General features: G+C 42.4%; 1 protein-coding gene across 2 annotated transcripts in view; it reads left to right on the forward strand.

Annotated features, from left to right (window-relative positions):
* Nucleotides 1-349: 349 nt before the first annotated feature.
* LOC308305918 (scavenger receptor cysteine-rich type 1 protein M130-like) overlaps nt 350-21,752 on the forward strand; it is a 39,256-nt gene continuing 17,853 nt past the window's right edge. The window contains exons 1-15 of one of the 2 annotated variants that reach the window (XM_080750814.1): nt 350-477; nt 4,574-4,606; nt 4,706-4,999; nt 5,887-6,192; nt 6,319-6,612; nt 7,110-7,415; nt 8,221-8,529; nt 8,847-9,152; nt 9,243-9,536; nt 9,687-9,992; nt 10,067-10,393; nt 16,387-16,722; nt 16,992-17,291; nt 17,549-17,845; nt 18,198-18,497. In XM_080750814.1, coding sequence (XP_080606940.1) covers nt 399-477; nt 4,574-4,606; nt 4,706-4,999; nt 5,887-6,192; nt 6,319-6,612; nt 7,110-7,415; nt 8,221-8,529; nt 8,847-9,152; nt 9,243-9,536; nt 9,687-9,992; nt 10,067-10,393; nt 16,387-16,722; nt 16,992-17,291; nt 17,549-17,845; nt 18,198-18,497 — 4,087 coding nt within the window. In that variant the 5' untranslated portion in view covers nt 350-398. The remainder of the gene's footprint in view (nt 478-4,573; nt 4,607-4,705; nt 5,000-5,886; nt 6,193-6,318; nt 6,613-7,109; nt 7,416-8,220; nt 8,530-8,846; nt 9,153-9,242; nt 9,537-9,686; nt 9,993-10,066; nt 10,394-16,386; nt 16,723-16,991; nt 17,292-17,548; nt 17,846-18,197; nt 18,498-21,752) is intronic. The other variant, XM_080750815.1, reaches the window with a different exon arrangement.

A 21,752-nucleotide genomic window follows, 5' to 3' on the forward strand; every position in this document is an offset into this window, starting at 1 on the left:
TGAAAACGTTGAAGACCCCTGGTCTAAAGTAAGAAAATAAACGCTATATGTACTAAATGAACCAGGATAAATTGAGAAGAAATCAATTCAGGAGCACCGCAGGATATGGGGTCGAAATTCAGGACACTCCTGCTGGATTCAGGACGGTTTGCAGCCCTGGAACTTACAGAAAGGGGTTACAGAGAACATCCACTGACCTCAAAGGACTCTTTTATATTGAGTTCTTATCAAAAGTAAACAGGTTCTGTGTAACACTGAGTGCGTGTGTGGGTGAGTGCGTTTGGCCATGCTATGGAGGGAGTGTCTCAGTACACAGTGTCAGAGAACAGTATAAATGCAGTGGGAGAGTGAAGGTATATTTGTGGAGGTATTCAGCAGACACAGGAGCAGACAGCAGGATGAAGACGGTTCTGTGGCTGAGTGTGGCCTCTCTGCTGCTTCCCTCTCTAACCATGGACTCCATGGAGCCAGATCCATGTAAGTAGATCTGATCCACTAGCTGCTGATGTGAGAACGAGTGATCTCACCATGATGACATAGTCTAGTGACTCAAGCCCTGTGACCAGGAATGATCTGCGCACACAGTTTGGGAGAGTCATGGTTTATCTTCTTCTTCTTTGGGGACCAGCGCTCCCCTATGCAATACCTAGGTCCCTTCAGTGGACCCCAACCTAGAGCATGGGCGCGTGTCGCTGTTACTACGTTCATCTTTTCGACACCCAACTCTAACCCTCGCCCTAACCTTAACCTCCGTGGAGTGAGTCACTAACCCTCCGGTCGAAATGATGGGCATTCGCAAAAGCGAGATTTCCCCCTAGAGCATTTGCTATAGGGGTCCACAACAACCTGCCTCAAACCTGGTTTGTATTCAAACAAATACAAAAAATAAATAAAAAATAAAATAGACTGGATGCCGTTGGCTGTTTGGCTGTTATGGCTGGCTCTGGCTGCGTTGGGAAGTTAGATGATTATTCTAGGATTAAAATTCAGGACATTACGTTTATTTCATATATTATATTATATTATTGATCATATTTAACTTCTATTGAATTATGTGTGTTGTATACAAATCTCACTGTGTGGTTATATTTCTGAATCATATTTCATAAATGCATTTGCAAAACTTCAGATATATTTTAGTGATGACAAGGAATTAACTTTCCAGATTATCTCTCATTATGGTTATTCATGAGGTATAACCCCTCATAATCACCTAGGAATGTGAGACAACACCTGATAGCTCTCATCAGGGACAGGTCTCATTGGAACCTGTGTTCTTTTAGACCCATGTGATTGTGTTGTATCCATATTTATGTGTGACTTGTAATGTGTTCAGCATACCCTGAAGAAGGCAGTCGGCTGCCGAAACATTGTTTATTATGTGCTCTGCGTCCTAAATAGTCCATGGGCCATAGGAGATGTCGGTATCGGAAAGGTGGCAAAGGTTATCATGCATTTTTGAAAAGCTCTATATCTGTAGATTATAATTTGGTATGATAACCCTTTCTGAGACACAGCTAAATTGGTGTTATCAGCCGCTAGAGTTGGTGTCCCATTAAAGGTATATTCAGTGATTGTTTTCATTCAAATACAAATATAATTGGTACCTTTTCCATTCATTCTCCTCACTAGAATGTGTGCTGACCATATAAGGACTTCCACCATGGCCTGTGTTGCGTGCATAGCTAGATTTGTTTTTCAGAGGTGGCCAGCCAGTCCTCGACCAATCAGTGTAGAGTATGGCCGTAGTTATGTTATGATGTTTAGTTATGATGGTCAAAATAAATGTTTTGAGAACCACAGTCACTCTGAATTAAGAACGTCTGCTAAATGCCTAGATTATAAACTACTGAACTCATAAAATGCCACAGTCTCGTAGTAAATCAGTATCATACATATCCTGAAGCTGGAGACGTAGGCCTACCGATATTCAGTGATTGGGTCTAATGATCAAAACAAGAACATTACAATGGTGAAAAAATCTATAAAAACTAAACATTTCCACGCTGTAAGGCCAGTAAGGGACAAGATGACCCCCGGCCACTTCATTATCACTAAATACACCTTTAACTTTACAGGGAAAAAAGCAAAATATGAATCTGCTGTAAGTAACATATGAGGGGCAAACTAGGGGTTTTTCATGATTCTGAATCCATTGCAAGCATCTGTTTTGCACAAAAAACATTCCTTGGGCTAAACAACGGCCCCACAAGACTATGGTTTAGTGATGATGTGCTTTTGTGGGGTCCGTTTTAGCCCAATGAATGTGTTTTTTTATGAAAAACCCCTAGTTTGAACCCTCATATATTATGTTACTTAAAGCAGATACATTTTTTGCTTTTTTTCCCTGTAATGTAAAGTTAATGGGACACCAACTCTAGCGGCTGATAACACCAATTTAGCTGAGTCTCAGAAAGGGTTATCATACCAAATTATAATCTACAGATATAGAGCTTTTCAAAAATGCATGATAACCGTTGCCACCTTTCCGATACCGACATCTCGTATGGCCCATGGACTAAAAATAAATATTGGCACTTTGGCTACTGCGTGTGCACTGCATTTTCTTTTTTTCAATTTTTTCCCATATTTTTTTAAGACTACTTTTGAGATTATTCTGCCGTGAGCCAGCACCACTACAAGAACCTGGTGTGCGCAGTGTTCCTGTGCACAGTTTGTTGGGAAGTTGTCATATATTACTTAATGGTATAGGGCAGGGGTCTTCAACGTTTTCAGGCCAAGGAAGGACCCCTTAGTTGAGAGAGGGATGAAGCAGGGAACCCCACTTCCTTATCATAGATTCCATATAGTTTCATTGTTTGACAGCACAATCGTCAGTGTATTTTGGATTAATGTCAATTTGTGTTTTCAGATATTTAACCACTTGAACCGTCAATACTTAATAAACTTGACCTTTCAAGCTCACAATGCCTTGCAGCGCGAGGCGTTGTGAGCTTGTAGATCTGCTATTTCTGGCTACAGTTCTCAGAATATGGACGCTAGAGTTCAAGTGGTTAACATAACAAAGTCACACAAAGATTTGGAGGACCCCCTGTAGTAACTCTGAGGACCCCTTAGTTGAAGACCCCTGGTAAGGGATATGTTGTGGTTAAAAGTAACAAAAGGTAAAAGCACTATCATTGCAATGGAATGTTTGCACCTTTTTACTTTTACTTTACATAATGCTTTTTATACATTCTGAACTTTAGAAATGGGACATTCTGGACAGTGAGTACTTTTACTTTTGGTACTTTTAAGTATGTTTTGCCAATACTTTTTTTACTTTTACTCAAGTGCATTTTGAACACTGGAATTGTACGTGTAACAGAACATAACTACCTTGGAGTATTGATAATTTACTTAAATAAAACATGTGAGTGGCCTACTTTTTCTACCACTGGTGTGTGACATGTGATCAGAGTTTATCTATGTGTCCTCAAGTGAACTGTTAACCTCTGGTATTGTAGAGTATATTAGTTTATAACAGGTTATGTCCTCTAGTGACATGTTAGTGTCATAGCTTACTAAGCCTAGAGTATAAGAGTAGTTCATATTTGTTCCGTTGTGTTTTTGAGTTCATAGACATTGTAAACATTGCAGTGTTGAGGCCATTTTATTGATTTTGTTCAGCTCCCATGGAAAAATCAAAGTTAACTGGATAACTGCCAGAGGCCACAAGGTGCCACTAGAGTGCCAGACATTCTCCCATAAGCCTTCACTATCACATCCGGGTATCCAGCCAGAACTGGCTTTGCTTTTCACTGCAATGAGTGTTATGAGAGTGAACCGGAGGGAGTGAGCTAACAGTTAGCTATCGACTGTTTTATTTTTTAGAAGACCGATCTGAAGCTATTCAGCTGCAAAAAAAAATTTTCCGCTGCCCTAGGAACACAGTTCAGTGAAAATGAGCTCTAAAGATGTGACAATGTATTGGATTCGGCGGCGCGGTGCAGCAGCGTTACCCGATTACGGGCCCGTGGAAAGAGAGCTTGGTAGGCGGCTTGGATGAAAAAATTTAGTCAGGCTTCGTCGAGGCCTCCAATTATTTAATTCATTTTATTAAAGAAACCGAAATTGTTCGGTTTTGGTACCTCAGATACGTCGCGCAAAAATAGTTTTTTTTTGGGGGGGGGCTCTAAACTTTATTCTAAACCATTTTCAATGGAAAAAAATCGTCGCAACATGTAGCATGGCTCGTTGGAAAGCGATGGACGAGCCAGGACCACCCACGTCGCTACTAGCAGCTCAGGGTAAGTAAAATAGCAAAAGAAAATATTGTATTGGATTGAAAAAAAGAACCAAAATTGTTCTGTTTTAGCACTAAAAGAGTTAACACAGGAACACCCCAAGTCTCACTCTTAGTGCGTCACATTTTGCAGCTCAGTCATTAGCCCTAGAACTTCAACATTCTAGTGGGGTCGCAAAAGAGTACACAAATGTAGCATGAGGTTGTGAAATAAAAACGTTTGAGAACCCAGGGCTGCTCTATCCAATGATAGTTCATCACTTTGCACCTCAACTCATCACATCTGCTCTGCCATTTTTACCCCCAATTCATTATGTTTCTCTTTAGTTCTCCAGGTTCGACTAACACATGACATAACAGGTAATGTAGCCTAAAATGTTTTCTTCTAATCAAGTTATATATAATAACAATAATATATTTGTATTTATAGCGTATGTTTATTCTATTGGCTCTGTACAGAACATAATATCAGGTTGGTGGGAGGAACCAGCCGCTGCGTTGGTAGGCTGGAGGTTAAACACCAGGGAGAATGGAAACCAGTGAATGGATATAGGGCTTTCTGGAACCAGAGGTTATTATCTACTGTGTGCAGAAAGCTCGACTGTGGCTCTCCTGTTTCATCAGAAAATAGCTATGGTTCCACAGCTCAACCTGTATGGTCGTTTGTATCTTCCTGTCATGCTGGATCATCAATACATTGTGTAGAAATGGAGTCTGATACTTCCTCCTCCACACTGGAAGTGTTCTGCTCAGGTAACAAACAATGACTTCAACAATGACAGTAACCTATACAGTCTCTTATCTTGTATGTCTCTCTGTCTCTCTCTGTGTGTGTGTGTGTGTGTGTGTGTGTGTGTGTGTGTGTGTGTGTGTGTGTGTGTGTGTGTGTGTGTGTGTGTGTGTGTGTGTGTGTGTGTGTGTGTGTGTGCGTGCGCATGGAGTATGTATGTTTTTCCTCCAATGTTCAATTTAACTAATTGACTGCTTTGCGCGTGTTTGACAAGATATTCACAATGGTCTAGGCCGCCACAAACACAACACACACACACACACACACACACACGCACACACACACACACACACACGCACGCACGCACGCACGCACGCACGCACGCACACACACACACACACACACACACACACACACACACACACACACACACACACACACATGCACACATGCACACACTCACACATAGTACTGTCTGGAATAACAGCAGCCATAAAGTATGAATACCAGCACACACTCATAAAATAAAGTAATACCGTCTGAATACTATAGCACACACTCATAAAATAAAGTAATACTGTGTGAATACTAGCACACACTCATGAAATAAAGTAGTACCGTCTGAATACTAGCACACACTCATCAAATAGAGTAGTACCGTCTGAACACTGGCGCACACACACATCAAATAGAGTAGTAGTGTCTGGCTACCAGCACACACGCTTCACGTGACATCACAATATACAATATAGATATAGGTAAGACACAATTCTTCAGAAATGGTATTCTCTAGGGTGATGGGTGTGATTTTTTAAATAGTGGATAAGAATGCGTCTCTCTCTCTCTCTCTCTCTCTCTCTCTCTCTCTCTCTCTCTCTCTCTCTCTCTCTCTCTCTCTCTCTCTCCCCAGAGTCTGTGAGGTTGGTGAGTGGGAGAAGTTTGTGTTCAGGCAGAGTGGAGGTGAAGTCTGATCAGTCGTGGGTCCCAGTGTATGAAGGTTGCTTTGACCAGCAGGATGCAGAGGTAGTCTGTAGGGAGCTTGGCTGTGGTGCACCTTCATTCCTCCAGGGGGTGCTCTATGGACAAGTATCAGCTCCAATGTGGATCAAAGAGTTCCAATGTGAAGGCACTGAGTCTGTTCTCCTGGACTGTAGAACCTCAGCCTCAACGAAAAACACCTGCTCAACTGATAAGACTGTTAAACTTACCTGCTCAGGTAAAAGTAACTGGACCGTATTCCCAAGGGCTCTATGCTAGGCCCACTCCTGTAAATAGCAGATCTGCAAGCATGCAGAATGTTTGCCTTAGATGGTTCTTAATTTTTATTCTCGTCTCTTTACAGAGCCTAATATTATCAGGTTGGTGGGAGGAACCAGTCGCTGTACTGGTAAGCTAGAGGTTAAAGACCAGGGAGAGTGGAAAGCAGTGGATTATGGGAAAGAAATTAAGTCATCTTCCGCAGTGTGTAGACAGCTGGACTGTGGCTCTGCTGTTCACACAGAAAGGACCTATACAACAACAGAAAGTATATGGTGGATGGAATCTACCTGCGTTGGATCTGAATCGTCACTGAGGGACTGTGGATCAATAGTGTCAAATCATTTTTCCCGCGAAAGACTGGAGGTGTTCTGTTCAGGTAACTAACAATTATAACAAACACTTATTTCAAACAACTACAGTATTTTATCGGTGTGTGTGTGTGTGTGTGTGTGTGTGTGTGTGTGTGTGTGTGTGTGTGTGTGTGTGTGTGTCTTTATTGTCACTTGTCACGTTACAAGTAAGGTGAGTGAAATTCTGGTGCAGGCGCATCATCATTGCTTATGTGACTAATTTGCATGATACAATTAATTTGTCTAAAATGCTTAATAAATAAGTCATAACACTTCTTATTCCAGTTCATGCAGTGTTATCAGACTGGTCAGCAGACTAATTTTATTTACTCTACATATGACCTAGATATGGCCTACATCTTGGCATAAATGGCTCAAAGTGTGTTGTACGCCCATGGTCCCATTGGCCAAGCTTTGCAGGATGCACTGTGATTGGCTAGTGGGACACTTGTTGAAATTAACTCATAAATAGGACCGCTCACTTCACACTATAGGTTAGTGTTTTCTCTTTCTCTCTCTCCAGAGTCTGTGAGGTTGGTGAATGGGCCTAGTCGGTGTTCAGGCAGAGTGGAGGTGAAGTCTCACCAGTCCTGGGTCTCAGTGTGTGAAGGTGACTTTGACCAGCAGGATGCAGATGTGGTTTGTAGGGAGCTTGGTTGTGGGGCTCCTTCAGTCCTCCAGGGGGCGCTCTATGGAGAAGGGAAGCCTCCGATGTGGACCAAAGAGTTCCAGTGTAAAGGCAACGAGTCTGTTCTCATGGACTGTAGAACCTCAGACTCAACTAGAAACACCTGCTCACCTGACAAGACTGTTGGACTAAACTGCTCAGGTAAAGGACAAACTACACTTTAGGTTTGGTTATTATTTTATAATCTAAATATCATTGATTATTAAAGTCCTTATGTGGATAGGTTACAGGTATAGGTATATTACTTTTTGAGTGGTGCTCCTGGAACAGGGGCTAAGCTCCAACATCTCGCTTTGTCTGGTCAAAATTGATAAGAGGAACATGTTCAAAAATGTCCAGGGCTTAAGTATTCTGAAGAGTCGCCTTACATCTGGCCTAGATATTGCCTACATCTTTGCAAAAACGTCTCAAAGTTTGTGGTACGCCCAGGGTGCCAGGGCCAAGCTTCGCAGGATGCTCTGTAATTGGCTAGCGGGACGGTTGATGAAATTAAGTCATAAATAGCACCGCTCACTGCACACTAGGTGTGATTATGTTTTGCCACATGCTGTGAACCCTATTCTTAGTTGACTGTATTCCCAAGGGCTCTATACTAGGCACACCTTATTTTTAGCCTGGAATCCAGACTGATTTGCTACATCTTTTTTCTCACTTCACTTCTCAGTCTGGCCAGTGTCCATTTGACTCGTATTTCCATTACGTAGACAAGTCAGGAAGTGACTTGAGTTTTAAATTGGACAACACTGGTCCCCACCCTCCACAGAACAAACTGTACGTAGCAAGCAGACGGGATACCAGGCTACCCCATCTCTACTCTACAGCCATTCTTAGATCTACAGTACAGGCTAGCATTGTGAGCTTATAGATAAGCATTTTTTGGTTGGATGTTAGCCCTTGAATATGGATGCTAGGGTTCTTCATGTTTATTCAAATTGTCTCTGTACAGAATACGATGAAGTAAGGTTGGTGGGAGGAACCAGTACATGTACTGGTGTACTGGAGTTGTTACACCATGGAGAATGGAGACCAGTGACTGGTTATAATTCTGATTGGAACATGAGGTCAGCATCAGAATTAGTGTGTAAACAGCTGGACTGTGGATCTGCTGCTCACATAGAAATGAGTTCTACTACAGATAATGATCCACGTGTATGGAAGATTACATCTTCCTGTGTTGGATCCGAATCTTCACTGAGGGAGTGTGGAACAATGGAGGATGTTGGCTCGCCGGGCATACTGAAATTGATCTGTTCAGGTAACAAACAATGCCAGTACTAAACTATACAGACTCGTATAGTCTGTCTGTCTGTCTGTCTGTCTGTCTGTCTGTCTGTCTGTCTGTCTGTCTGTCTTGTGGTCAAACTCAATTCAATTTCCCTTTGAGAAATGTTGACCCTCTGATGTGCTGTTTTATTTATCCATGAGCCTGTTTGACTTCTGTGTGTTTCAAAAGTGTATTTTCTACAATAGGCAAAGAACACATAGGACGTGAAGAGGTGGATTAGACACCGGACTGCATTAAAGGACAGATTTTTCATTTTGTTTCGCTATTGTTAAACACTTTCTCTCCAGAGTCTGTGAGGTTGGTGAATGGGCCAAGTCGGTGTTCAGGCAGAGTGGAGGTGAAGTCTGATCAGTCGTGGGTCTCAGTGTGTGAAGGTGACTTTGACCAGCAGGATGCAGAGGTGGTCTGTAGGCAGCTTGGCTGTGGGCCTCCTTCAGTTCTCCAGGGGGCGCTCTACGGAGAAATGAAGGCTGCAATGTGGACCAAAGAGTTCCAATGTGAAGGTAGTGAGTCTTTTCTCATGGACTGCAGAACCTCAGACTCAACTAGAAACACCTGCTCACCTGACAAGACTGTTGGACTCACCTGCTCAGGTAAAAAAGAAAGAAAGACAACTTACAATTTAAGTTCAGTTATTATTTCATAATAAACCTTTTAACGTTTGTTCTATTGTCTCTGTACAGAGTTAGATTTTGTCAGGTTGGTGGGAGGAACCAGTCAATGTACTGGTGTACTGGAGTTGCTACACCAAGGAGAGTGGAGACCAGTGGGCAGTTTTTACTGGAACTTGATGTCAGCATCTATAGTGTGTAAACAGCTGGACTGTGGTTCTGCTGTTAACACAGAAAGGAGTTCGAATTCTACAGATCAACCTGTATGGATGACATCTTCCTGTGTTGGATCTGAATCTTCACTGAGAGAGTGTGGACCAGTAGAGAATGAGTCTAACTGGGACAGACTGGAGGTGATCTGTTCAGGTAACAAACAATGACTTCAACAATGACATCTATCTATCTATGTTCATCCATGCTTGTTGTTAAACGTAATTACATAGATGCATTTCCTTCTGAGCTATGTTGATTGTCTGTTGATTGTCCCCCCCCCCCCCCCCCACACTCTCCCTCCAGAATCTGTGAGGTTGGTGAATGGTCCTAGTTGGTGTTCAGGCAGAGTGGAGGTGAAGTCTAATCAGTCATGGGTCTCAGTGTGTGAAGGAGACTTTGACCAGCAGGATGCAGAGGTGGTCTGTAGGCAGCTTGGCTGTGGGGCTCCTTCAGTCCTCCAGCTGCCGCTCTATGGAGAAGTGAAAGCTCCAATGTGGACCAAAGAGTTCCAGTGTGAAGGCAATGAGTCTGTTCTCCTGGACTGTAGAAGCTCAGACTCAACTAGAAAAACCTGCTCACCTGAAAAGACTGTTAGACTTACCTGTTCAGGTAAAATACAGACTTAAGTTCAGTTATTGTTTCATAATCAAGCTTTTAATGCTTATTCTATTGACTCTGTGCAGCGTTTGATGATGTCAGATTGGTGGGACAAGCCAGCCACTGTACTGGTGTATTGGAGTTGAAACGCCAGGGAGAGTGGAGACCATTGTTTGTATATGACATGGAAGAAGCCAATGACGGCTGGAACCTGATGTCATCATCTTTAGTGTGTAGACAGCTGGACTGTGGCTATGCTGTTTCAACAGAAAGGATTGACGGTTATAAAGATCAACCTGTATGGTCGATAACCTCTTTCTGTGTTGGATCTGAATCCACACTGAAGGAGTGTAGAGGCACGACCTCGGCATATGCTTATAATTCCACCATCAGACTGGAGGTGATTTGTTCAGGTAAACAATAATTTCTCAACCTACTAGTCGATTTGAAAGATGCCATTCGGGCAATTTGCATAATCAAAGATGGCCACTGAGCGCCAATGGCGAAAATTTAAGACTTGAACCACACGTCCTAGTAGTATGTGTATTATCTCTCTTTTTTAGGGGTTTCGTGTGCCATTCATTTCTGATGTTCTATTTTAAATTGCAGGTGAATCTCAACTCTCAATCTGGCAAGCAGGCGAATTAGTACATGACGTTTCTGTTCAATACTTAACGTGTTCTAAATGTTATTTTCGAAACTGTTTGTCCTGGAATGAGTCGTAATACCTCTCTTTTGGGGGTTTCATCTGTGTACAATTCTATTTTTAATTGCAGGTCAATTTCACGTGTTAAAGGTCAGGTCAAGGTCTATCTTGCACTTGCTCATCCAAGCAGACATGCATGGGCACTTGTTGACTTGAGAATAATTTGGATTCACTTCACCATCGACATGTAATCAAGCAGGTATTCTGGAACTAATCGGTGCAGATCTTTAATCTAATTGTGCATCCCGGTCGTTCCTCAGCTGAATTGCAAAACTGATGCAGGGATCAGCACTGGTTATGTGGTTGCAGCATATGGTGACGCTGACTGGAAAACTCAAATGGTGCCCTGAGTTAAAGTCATGAGGGCCCTTTCAGGGTGTATCAGCAGCACTCTTGAAGTGGTTTCTGCCAATTGGGATGAAGACACACACCAGAACCTAGTCATCTCCATCCTACTGGCTGACAGTGGGCAGACTCCTTCATTCTCCATACACTTCTCATACACGGGTTTGAATATGCAGAGACACGGAGGTGACATTAACTTGTCACATTCCCTCTCATGGATATACATGAAGTACTTCTTCCTTGCTGGCCATTTGCAGTATGCTTGATATATACGTGTTAAAGGTTCATCAAGTGATGTTGTGCGGGCAGAGACCAAGCTCCACTTAACAAGTCAGCTGATGACACATACTTTGGACAGGAGACATACCGTATGTCAAATGTTAGCCATGGTAGTGGGGCTGTTAAGCTCATTATGGAAGGTATTGTGCATTTTATGATAGAAGCATGAAACTTTCTACAGTGTTTCTATATACTATGAAGTTTGTTTTCAGACGTGGAACCACTTCTGAATTGACCTCTGCGGCCCCCAAAATCCAAGATGTCCGTCCAAAAAAGTGTTTTTACCTTTATAACTTCAAATGCATTGATTTTAAGACCCATAAATACATTAAAGTTGAATATAAAATCAGGCATTGCGGACAGTTTGGTACCAGGTACGTGTCTGTATCCATTTCAGTTCTTGAGATACAGTATATAGGTACACCTGAGTCTGTAAAAGTACCTATATGTTGTATCTCAAAAACTGTAATAGATACACATACTTGTTACCAAAATATCCGCAATGCCCAACTTTATATTCAACTATAATATGTTTATGGGTCTTAAAACCAATGCTTTTGGAGTTATAAAGGAAAAAACACTTTTTTGGACGGACATCTTGGATTTCGGGGGCCGTCATCTTTGATTTTCATGTGGCTCGGCTTCTTAAATCAAAACGTGGCCTCCAAAGATGATGTGTACCAATTTTCACGCTTGTATCACCGAGTGAACGATTGCTCTTAGTATTTCCTGTACTATGAGGCAAGACTCCTGATCAAGATCTAATTCTTCATTGCCAGTTTCTTCATTGTCAAATTCGTTTTTGTACCAAGCTGCACAGGCACATCCATATTATGCTCCACTTCAGTAAAGCCCTCTTTTATGACAGAGACAATGCCCTATACTGCACTGGTTTACACTTGCCTGTAAGTGGAAACCACAAACCAGTGCACAAACTGTTCCAAGCATCTGGCCTGAAGAGGTTCTTAAGTTTAAAGCTGGGGGACCAACCTGCCTTCTACCATGTGCCAGCCACAATTCATTGGTGAGGGCTTTGGATACCCTTGTTGATAGTGGATCCTCACTGTATACTTAAAAGTGGTCAAATCAGATTTTGCTGCTATAATGTTGAGTGAATTTCCAAACGTATTACTGCTAATGTGGTAGTGAAATGAAATTGCAAGTAGCAAAGCAAATATTAGTTGATGCTGGCAAAAGTCATAATGAATATAATTGTCTTTGGGTGTGATGGAGGATATGGCTGATTCTGTGTGTGCAGTCATACCTGGTTGTCAGGGGGCCAAAGCTGATATTGACTTGACCTAAGATAACACCTCCTGGTTGTATTCTCACAAATCAGTACTGACCATTTATTTTAAATTTGCTGCAATAATGTTGAGCAAAGTTGCATAATATGTAAATGTACTGCTAATGTGGTAATGTAATGAAAATGCAGGTAGCAAAGCTAATATTAGTTGATGCTGGCAAGAGTAATGGTGAATATTATTTCAAGAGCATGATGCCCTGGTTTGCTGCTTATGATCACAGACATGAGACAGTTATAAACCGTTGGTCCATCACCTACAATGAAGGTGTTTGTGCAACCTTGGCAGAGGATACCAGATCATGTTTTGGACTGACACATGATGATGAAGACACCAAGAATCAAAAGATATCACATCTTCCAATAGGAGAATGTTTATGATCTAGTGTCTCTGACAACTGGGGATGTTGATTCAGAAGATACACTGAAGGACCTTGGAAATGCTGCAGTCTGGCAAGAAAGTTATCACTTAATTTGTTGGGAACCAACTGGTCACAAAGAATAAAGACTTCCACAAAAGACTTCCACGACAGCCTCTTCAAAAACATCCTCAAGCCTCTACAGTGCAGAGTGCTCACTGCCAGTTCACTATAGGAAAAAAGAGAGCCTGGAAATTGTTCCAGCCCTCAACTTCTCCATAACTTTGGTGAGGATGAAGTACCAAGTACAGCTACTATCTTAATCTTATTATTATTATTACTAGAAGCTTTCGGGCGGCCCAGCGTCTAGTTGGCGACCTGGCCAACTCGGAACAATGTAAATAGGGAATGAATGCCCCGCCCTTTAATGCAAACCCCATTATACCTGTTTTCATAGGACCCGTTTTGACCATCTGTCTGCCTGTGTCCATTTATGCCCATATATGGAGATATCTGTATCTGTCTGTCTGTCTGTCGGCGTCCATTTTATGTCCATATATGGAGATCACTGCAGTTATAGTTCTGGGTCCATTTTATGCCCATATATGGAGATATCTGTCTATCTGCGTCCATTTTATGCCCATATATGGAGTATCTGTCTGTGCCTCCAACTGTGTTGCAGACACAGTGCCGGTTCCCCCTTTAATGCAAACCTCATTATACCTGTTGTCATAGGACCCGTTTTGAACATCTGTTTGCCTGTGTCCATTTATGCCCATATATGGAGATATCTGTATCTGTCTGTCTGCGTCCATTTTATGCCCATATATGGAGATCTTTGACCATCTGTTTGCCTCTGTCCATTTATGTCCATATATGGAGATATCTGTATCTGTCTGTCTGCAATCCATTTTATGCCCATATATGGGGGCATTCATTTTATGCCCATATATGGAGAACGCGCGTGCCCGTGGGACGAACGGTTCTCGAGATACGCGGATTACATACATACATACACAATCACAGAGATTTTTTGTTGACTCATGTGGCGTATGTGATGTCAGAGCCTTTTATGAAGTGATGTCACAATGAGTCAGAGCTTTCGCCGATTTCCTCCGGAACAGCCTGATGTCAACAATCAACCCCGCATAAGGAGATTCCGAACGTTTTGCGCCGGTTCGGGAAAACCGCGCGTCGGGTCGAGACCCGGCACTGCACTCCGTGCCGCGGCGGGGAACGCGCGTGCCGAATCTGAAGCCGGTGGGACGAACGGTTCTCGAGATACGCGGATTACAGACACACACACAGACAGACAGACAGACACACACGCAGAGACTTCTCGCATTTATAGATAGATTATTACTATCTCATTGGCAGTTTGTATGCACACTCTATGACCCCAAATCAATTCATGCAGTTTCTGTGGCCTGTTTTGAAAACTGAAAGCCAATATTGATACAATGCCGCCAACAAGTGATGCACATCATGAGGACCCACTATCAACAAAGGTATCCAAAGCCCTCACCAATGAATTGTGGCTGGCACATGGTAGAAGGCAGGTTGGTCCCCCAGCTTTAAGAACCCTTCAGGCCAGATGATTGGAACAGTTTGTGCACTGGTTTGTGGTTTCCACTTACAGGCAAGTGTAAACCAGTGCAGTATAGGGCATTGTCTCTGTCATAAAAGAGGGCTTTACTGAAGTGGAGCATATGGATGTTCCTGTGCAGCTTGTTACAAAAACTAATTTGACAATGAAGAAACTGACAATGAAGAATTAGATCTTGATCAGGAGTCTTGCCTCATAGTACAGGAAATAATAAGAGCAATCGTTCACTCGGTGATACAAGCGTGAAAATTGGTACACATCATCTTTGGAGGCCACTCTTTGATTTAAGAAGCCGAGCCACGTGAAAAACAAAGATGGCGGCCCCCAAAATCCAAGATGTCTGTCCAAAAAAGTGTTTTTTCCTTTATAACTCCAAAAGCATTGGTTTTAAGACCATAAACATATTATAGTTGAATATAAAGTTGGGCATTGCGGATATTTTGGTACCAAGTATGTGTCTGTATCTATTATTATTTTTGAGATACAACATAGAGGTACTTTTACAGACTCAGGTGTACCTATATGCTGTATCTCAAGAACTGAAATGGATACAGACACGTACCTGGTACCAAAATGTCCGCAATGCCTGATTTTATATTCAACTTTAATATATTTATGGGTCTTAAAATCAATGCATTTGGAGTTATAAAGGTAAAAACACTTTTTTGGACAGACATCTTGGATTTCGGGGCCCGCAGAGGTCAATTCAGAAGTGGTTCCACGTCTGAAAACAAACTTCATAGTATATAGAAACACTGTAGAAAGTTTCATGCTTCTATCATAAAATGCCCAATTGGTTTGGTTAACCGCCCCACTATGGTGTTGAGTGGCCGTCTTGGATTATGCAAATCAAGAGTTGCCTTAAGTTGCCACTTGAGCAACCAAGGAGCTAAAATTGTTCAAGGTCCCCATATGAATGTAAATCAATAACAACAAAGTATTTGGAAAGAAGATTTCTACGTTAAATATTGAACAGATAGAAACATCAAATGGACTAGAATGGTGTTGTGTAGGATGACCATGGCGATGAGGAAGATGAAGAGGACAAAAGCAGAGCAGAGGACCAAGTGGTGGAAGCTGAAAAAGGAGGAGTGTTGTATTGTTTTCAGGGAGGAGTTGAGGCAGGCTCTGGGTGGTCAAGAGGCACTCCCAGATGACTGGAAAACTACAGCTAATGTGATCAGGGAAACAGGGTGAGATGGAGGCAGATAAATCGCTGTGGTGAACACTGAAGGGGAAAAGCTGAAAGGAAAAGAAAAAAAGATTCCGATTGGCTTACAAAATTCGCAACAAATCAGGAAGGCAGCAGCATACAATCTGCCCCAAAGTTAATGGTGTGCCAAAAGCTAGCACATATGGGGGCAGAACAATCGTTACAACTGTCACTGTTTTCTGCACTACATTAAGTACAAATGGTCTTGTGAGTTATGTGACAATTACCCTCAAACTAGTTTTTTTACAGTTTGCCTTTAATTGGCTTCAATTATTTGTGGACGGGACTGACAAACCCCTGGCTAGGCCGCCCAGCCTGGTGAAGATCTGTACTCAGAGGATCACCACTTTCTAGATTACAATATGTTTAATCTCGCTGACTTCCATCCATCCATCCATCTTTGACCGCTTATCCGGAATCGAGTCGTGGGGGTAACAGTTCCAACTGAGATTTCCAGAGTTCCCTATCCTGAGCAACTTCCTCCACTCTCTCCAGGAGTATAGAGAGGCATTCCCAAGTCAGTTTGATCTTGTTAACATTGTCTACTATATTTACATATCTGCTGTTTCAGCGAATCACATCTTTCTTGTTACAGAAATGCTGTTTAAGCCAAGCATCAACCTCATCACCCTCCCATCAATGAATGGGGTTTTTGATGACCAGCTGCAGGGGATGTGGGTTTCTTGGGGTGCCAACTTCACCATCAGCTGCTCCATCCCACCACAGTACCCAGGAGGCTCCTTCCACCTCACCTTCACTGGATCCAACACAACACACAACCACGCCCAGCTAGCTGTCAATCACTCTGTCGACTTCCTGTTTCCTGCATCAGACCACACCCACCAAGGGAACTACAGCTGTGTTTATCACATCAATGTTTTCAATCATAACTTCTCCTCTAAGAGCGAGTTCCTCTCTCTCACTGTCACAGGTAACCTGAATGAAACCTTTCAAGTCACATCATGAAACTCAGTCAAACAGGCAAACCTGTTTTGACTATTTTGACACATGAAAGTGACATGAAGACATGTGTATATATAGAGGTCATGACCTCGTTCTCCTAAATGGTAGCTACACCCTTATGGGCATAATCTCCTATATATCAACAGATAAACAAACCTGCTGTACTTCTAGAGAAGATCCTTGCACTGAAACTTACTGAAATCAGTTTTCACTGCTTCCTCTATTGCGTCTGTACAGAGGCTGATGCTGTCAGGTTGGTAGGAGGAACCAGTCACTGTGCTGGTATACTGGAGATGAAACACCAGGAAGAGTGGAGATTATTTGATGGCTGGTCTAACTGGAACCTGAAGTCATCATCTGTAGTGTGTAGATTGCTGGACTGTGGCCCAGCTGTCTCAACAACATGGAGCTCTGGTTCCATACATCAGCTTGCATGGTGGATTAGGTCTTCCTGTGTTGGATTTGAGTCCTCATTGATGGAGTGTGGAGAAATTATATCTCATAGTTCTGGGGACAGACTGGAGGTGATCTGTTCAGGTAACAAACAAGGATTCCCACAATGACAGAAACTATACAGTATCGTATCCACTGTACATGCATTTACCTTTAGAAAATGCAAAATGTGTGACATGTTTGATATTCATGTTTGATAATGTCAAAACAAATATGTTAATCACTTTAAATCGCACATCCCACACATTTAAATAAAGTATTAGTGTTACCCATGTGTTTTATTTTATTTTATTTTATTTTATTTTATTATTTTCACTGTTCATTCTGTTGTCTCTGTACAGAACCTGGTGATGTCAGGTTGGTGGGAGGAACCAGCCACTGCACTGGTAGACTGGAGATGAAACACCAGGGAGAGTGGAGATTAGTGCATCCTTATGACTGGAACCAGGGGTCATCATCTGTAGTGTGTAGACAGCTGGACTGTGGCTCTGCTTTTTCAATAGAATGGAGTTCTGGTTCCACACGTCAACGTATATGGGAGATTGGAGCTTCCTGTGTTGGATCCGAATCTTCACTGAAGGAGTGTGGAACAATTAAGTCTGCCAGTTCCTCCTACAGACTGGAAGTGATCTGTTCAGGTAACAAATAATTACTCCAACAATGACCTCTGTGTTCTTCACCCTTGGTGATGAAGGTCACAATGTCACCAAACCATAGCTTTCCATTAGAATGTGTGCTCTCATAGATATCATGCACTTACTATTTTAAATGACCACCCTGTGAATGTAAAATAAATAGCAACAAACAGGAGAAACATAATATCTTGTATTTCAACACATAAACCAACCTGCTGTACTAATAGAGAGGATCCATGTTTCTACTCAGCTCCCCAAATTGAATCCAACACACCACAAAACAGATCAACAAAGTTGAACAAATACACTGTTTTCTTCTAATCAAAGTCATTTGACTATTTACTGCTCTTAACAGAGTCTCATGTCAGGTTGGTGGGAGGAACCAGTCGCTGTACTGGTATGCTGGAGATGAAACATCAGAGAGAATGGAGACCAGTGGCAGATTTCACATCAGTCTGGAACCTGAAGCTATCATCTGTAGTGTGTAGACAGCTGGATTGTGGCTCTGCGGTTTCAACAACATGGAGTTCTGGTTCAGGACGTCAACCTGTATGGTGGATTACATCTACCTGTGTTGGATCAGAATCTTCCCTGAAGGAGTGTGGAACAATTAAATCTCGTAGTTCATGGGACAGACTGGAGGTGATCTGTTCAGGTAACAAACACTAGTTCTACATTGAAGTATCTATCTATCTATCTATCTATCTATCTATCTGTCTATCTGTCTGTCTGTCTGTCTGTCTGTCTGTCTGTCTGTCTGTCTGTCTGTCTGTCTGTCTGTCTGTCTGTCAGTCTGTCTGTCTGTCAAATATTCACCCAAATGTCAGCACTGAAATCAACAAGTAAAGAATTGCAATGGTCATCCAAGTAGTAAAGAAATAATCAGAAGACAAATAGAGCCTGGGCAAGCCCTCCTGTGCTGGTTCATGACATTGTAATTATATAAAATAAATGTAGCCATTCAGATATCTTATTTTACATCAGTATTGTGCATGTGAACTGTTTTGTTTAGGTGTACCCATTATAATTATAAAATCGCTATGATGTATCACTCGTTTTCCACCGTGGATCACTTCCTCATTTAATCAAAGTGGATAGCAGCAGGAGTCATGTCCACCTTCGTGTCATTTTGAGATGTCGGAGGACCAGGGGCGTAGCCATGGGTGGGCCTGACTAGGCCTAGGCCCACCCATTTTGTTTTTGTGCCCACCCAAAAAATAATCTAAAAAAATATATACATATATCCCACATAGCAAAATAGGTCTGGGCCAGTTATGGCCCACATAAACCACTTACAGTTGGCCCACATACCGCAAGGAATGACGGCCCAGAGATGGCCCCATCGTGGCTTGCCGGAGCTGGCCAACTCATGGGCCGGCTCTGGGCCAGCTGTGGACGCACCATTCTGACCCAGGCCCGGCCCAGAAGTGGCCCAGTTCCGGAAAAATAGATCTGGCCCAGTTCTGGCTCAGAGGTGGCCCAGTTCCGGAAGAAATGTTCTGGGCCAGTTATGGCCCACATAATCTACTTACAGTCGGCTCACATACCGCAAGGAATGACGGCCCAGAGATGGCCCCATCATGGCTTGCCGGCTCCGGGTCAGCTGTGGAGTGGACGCACCATTTGACCCAGGCCTGGCCCAGAAGAGGCCCAGTTCCGGCAAAACTGGTCTGGACCAGTTATGGCCCACATAATCTACTTACAGTCGGCTCACATACCGCAAGGAATGACGGCCCAGAAATGGCCCCGGTATGGCTTGCCAGAGCTGTGGACACTGTTCTGACCCAGTTCTGGGCCAGCTCTGGCAAGCCAGATATGGGCTTTATACCTTAATTATGCCATATCCAGCCACACCATTGCACCTCCAAAATAGTTTGGATAATCTAATGGGGCTTTTAAGACGTGACATCATTTTGTAGGCAGAGGAGAACTCTGCCCCCAGAGTATTTTCTGTCCCTCGCTATTTCAACAGATCCGAGACAAAAATAACGACTAAAGTATAATTCTAACACTTTCCTTTCAACAACAAAGAGAAGAAAAATGTGTAAATAGTAGAAATAGTAAAAAGATTCACGGAAACTGGGGGCAGAAATTCTCCTCTGCCTACAAAATGATGTCATACTTAACAGCCCCATACCATTGATGAACCACCTGAATACACATCATAACTCCACACACTTTTGTTAAGGTAGTAATTAATAAAAGGCAGAAACAGTTATTTAGCAAAAGTACAAAAGGTTTATTTACAAATCTCACTTACATGATCAATAAAACTGAATACATTTGCAGTGACATTTCAATAAAAATAGAACAGAGTTGATGGGCTACGCGATACCAGTGCTGGGAGTATAGTATAGCGGCACTCCATTAAAAACACAAATTGCAAAAATAAATAAATTAACACAGCAAATTTTAAAACGCAGCAAATTATAAAACAAAACACAGCAAATTATAAAAAAAACACAGCAAATTACAAAAAACAAACCAATTACCAACCAAAGAGGGGGCAAAGGCACCCCAATAAATACAAACAGCAAAAAAAAAAAAAAAAAAAAAAAAAGCACAAAAGAGGGTTTGATAGACGCAGACGTCCACCAGAGAAAGAGTCAGTTTGTCTACTGGGATGGTGCATTCTGTTGTATGTCCTTAGACATTCAGCTCTGTTGCAGCAAGCCAATCCAGTGTGTCATTTCTATAGGTAAATTAAACAAAGATCACCATTCGGTGGCCGATATATAGGCCAGCTGGTCATCACAGTCTGAGATGGATCCTCACATTCGCATTGGGCACTGTCTTTGAGACCCACCTGTGCATTGCTGCACTGAAACGTCAATTGAGGTTGTCCACTCCTTACGGGGGAGGTGCTGGCCAGGAAGATCTGTGGAATCCTGGGTGGTTCTGCTGCCTTCCACTGGTCTGTCCATCTTGCCTTCACCCAGGAAGCCATGGTGGTGCCGGCTGGTGTTGTAGGGAACAGTGCCTGGGCCTGTGTGGCAAAGGGGCGCTGGGACTTGAGACGCCACTTCCAGCGACCATGCTAGCGCTTCTCCAGATCATCCAGTTGAGGAAGCTGTCTGACCTCTAACTCCACGTCTTTCTGCATCCATGTGGGGCAGCATTGTTCTTTAGTCGCCCTGAAATAAATGACAAGAAGCAAACTGTTATGATGATAGCATTATGAAACCTGAGTGACATACATCAGTTAAAATATTTTGAAGATTTATTGTGTCCTGTGTCCATAGCTATACATATATGCTGTGTTTGGCCTTCTACTGTTATCCATTAAATGTTTTACTATATTACAACATTTAAAATAAGAAAGATTGGAAAAGTTACACTGAGCAATTCAAATTTACCTAGACAACATCATAAAGGCGCAGGTCCTCGTCCTCAATGAACCCTGATGTCCAAAAAGGTTGTCTGGTAGTCATCCAGTGAAGCGCTATCTCCAACATGGCAATTCCTGAATTTATGGTAAAAGTAAAAGAAAAGAAAAGCCACAAGATATAAATGTAAAGTAGGCATTCTATCTTTAAACACACTTACACTGGCTCCCCCTCCCCCTCTCATTAACAAATACAAGCCCATTTTCTTAGAAAATGTGGTGGTCTTTGTTCTCTGAGCCTTAAGTTACAGCACTCAAAGGTTTCAACTACTGTTGGCAAACTTGTTTTGAATGTTGAGATGTAGAATAAACATATAACTGCAAACAGTGGTATCTTAATCAATCTGTACCTTCCACTAGTTAGCCAAGCTCAATATCCCAACAAAATCACAAATATTACTTATGTTGAGCAATGAGTACACATTATTTGTACTTGGTCTGCTCTTTTTCCCCTCTACACAAAACAAACCTCTTTGCCGAAAATAGCCGATCTACAAGCTCACAATGCCTTGCAGTGCGAGGCAT

This window comes from Nannobrachium achirus (assembly GCF_963921795.1).
Source record: "Nannobrachium achirus genome assembly, chromosome: 2".
NCBI classification, from domain to species: domain Eukaryota; kingdom Metazoa; phylum Chordata; class Actinopteri; order Myctophiformes; family Myctophidae; genus Nannobrachium; species Nannobrachium achirus.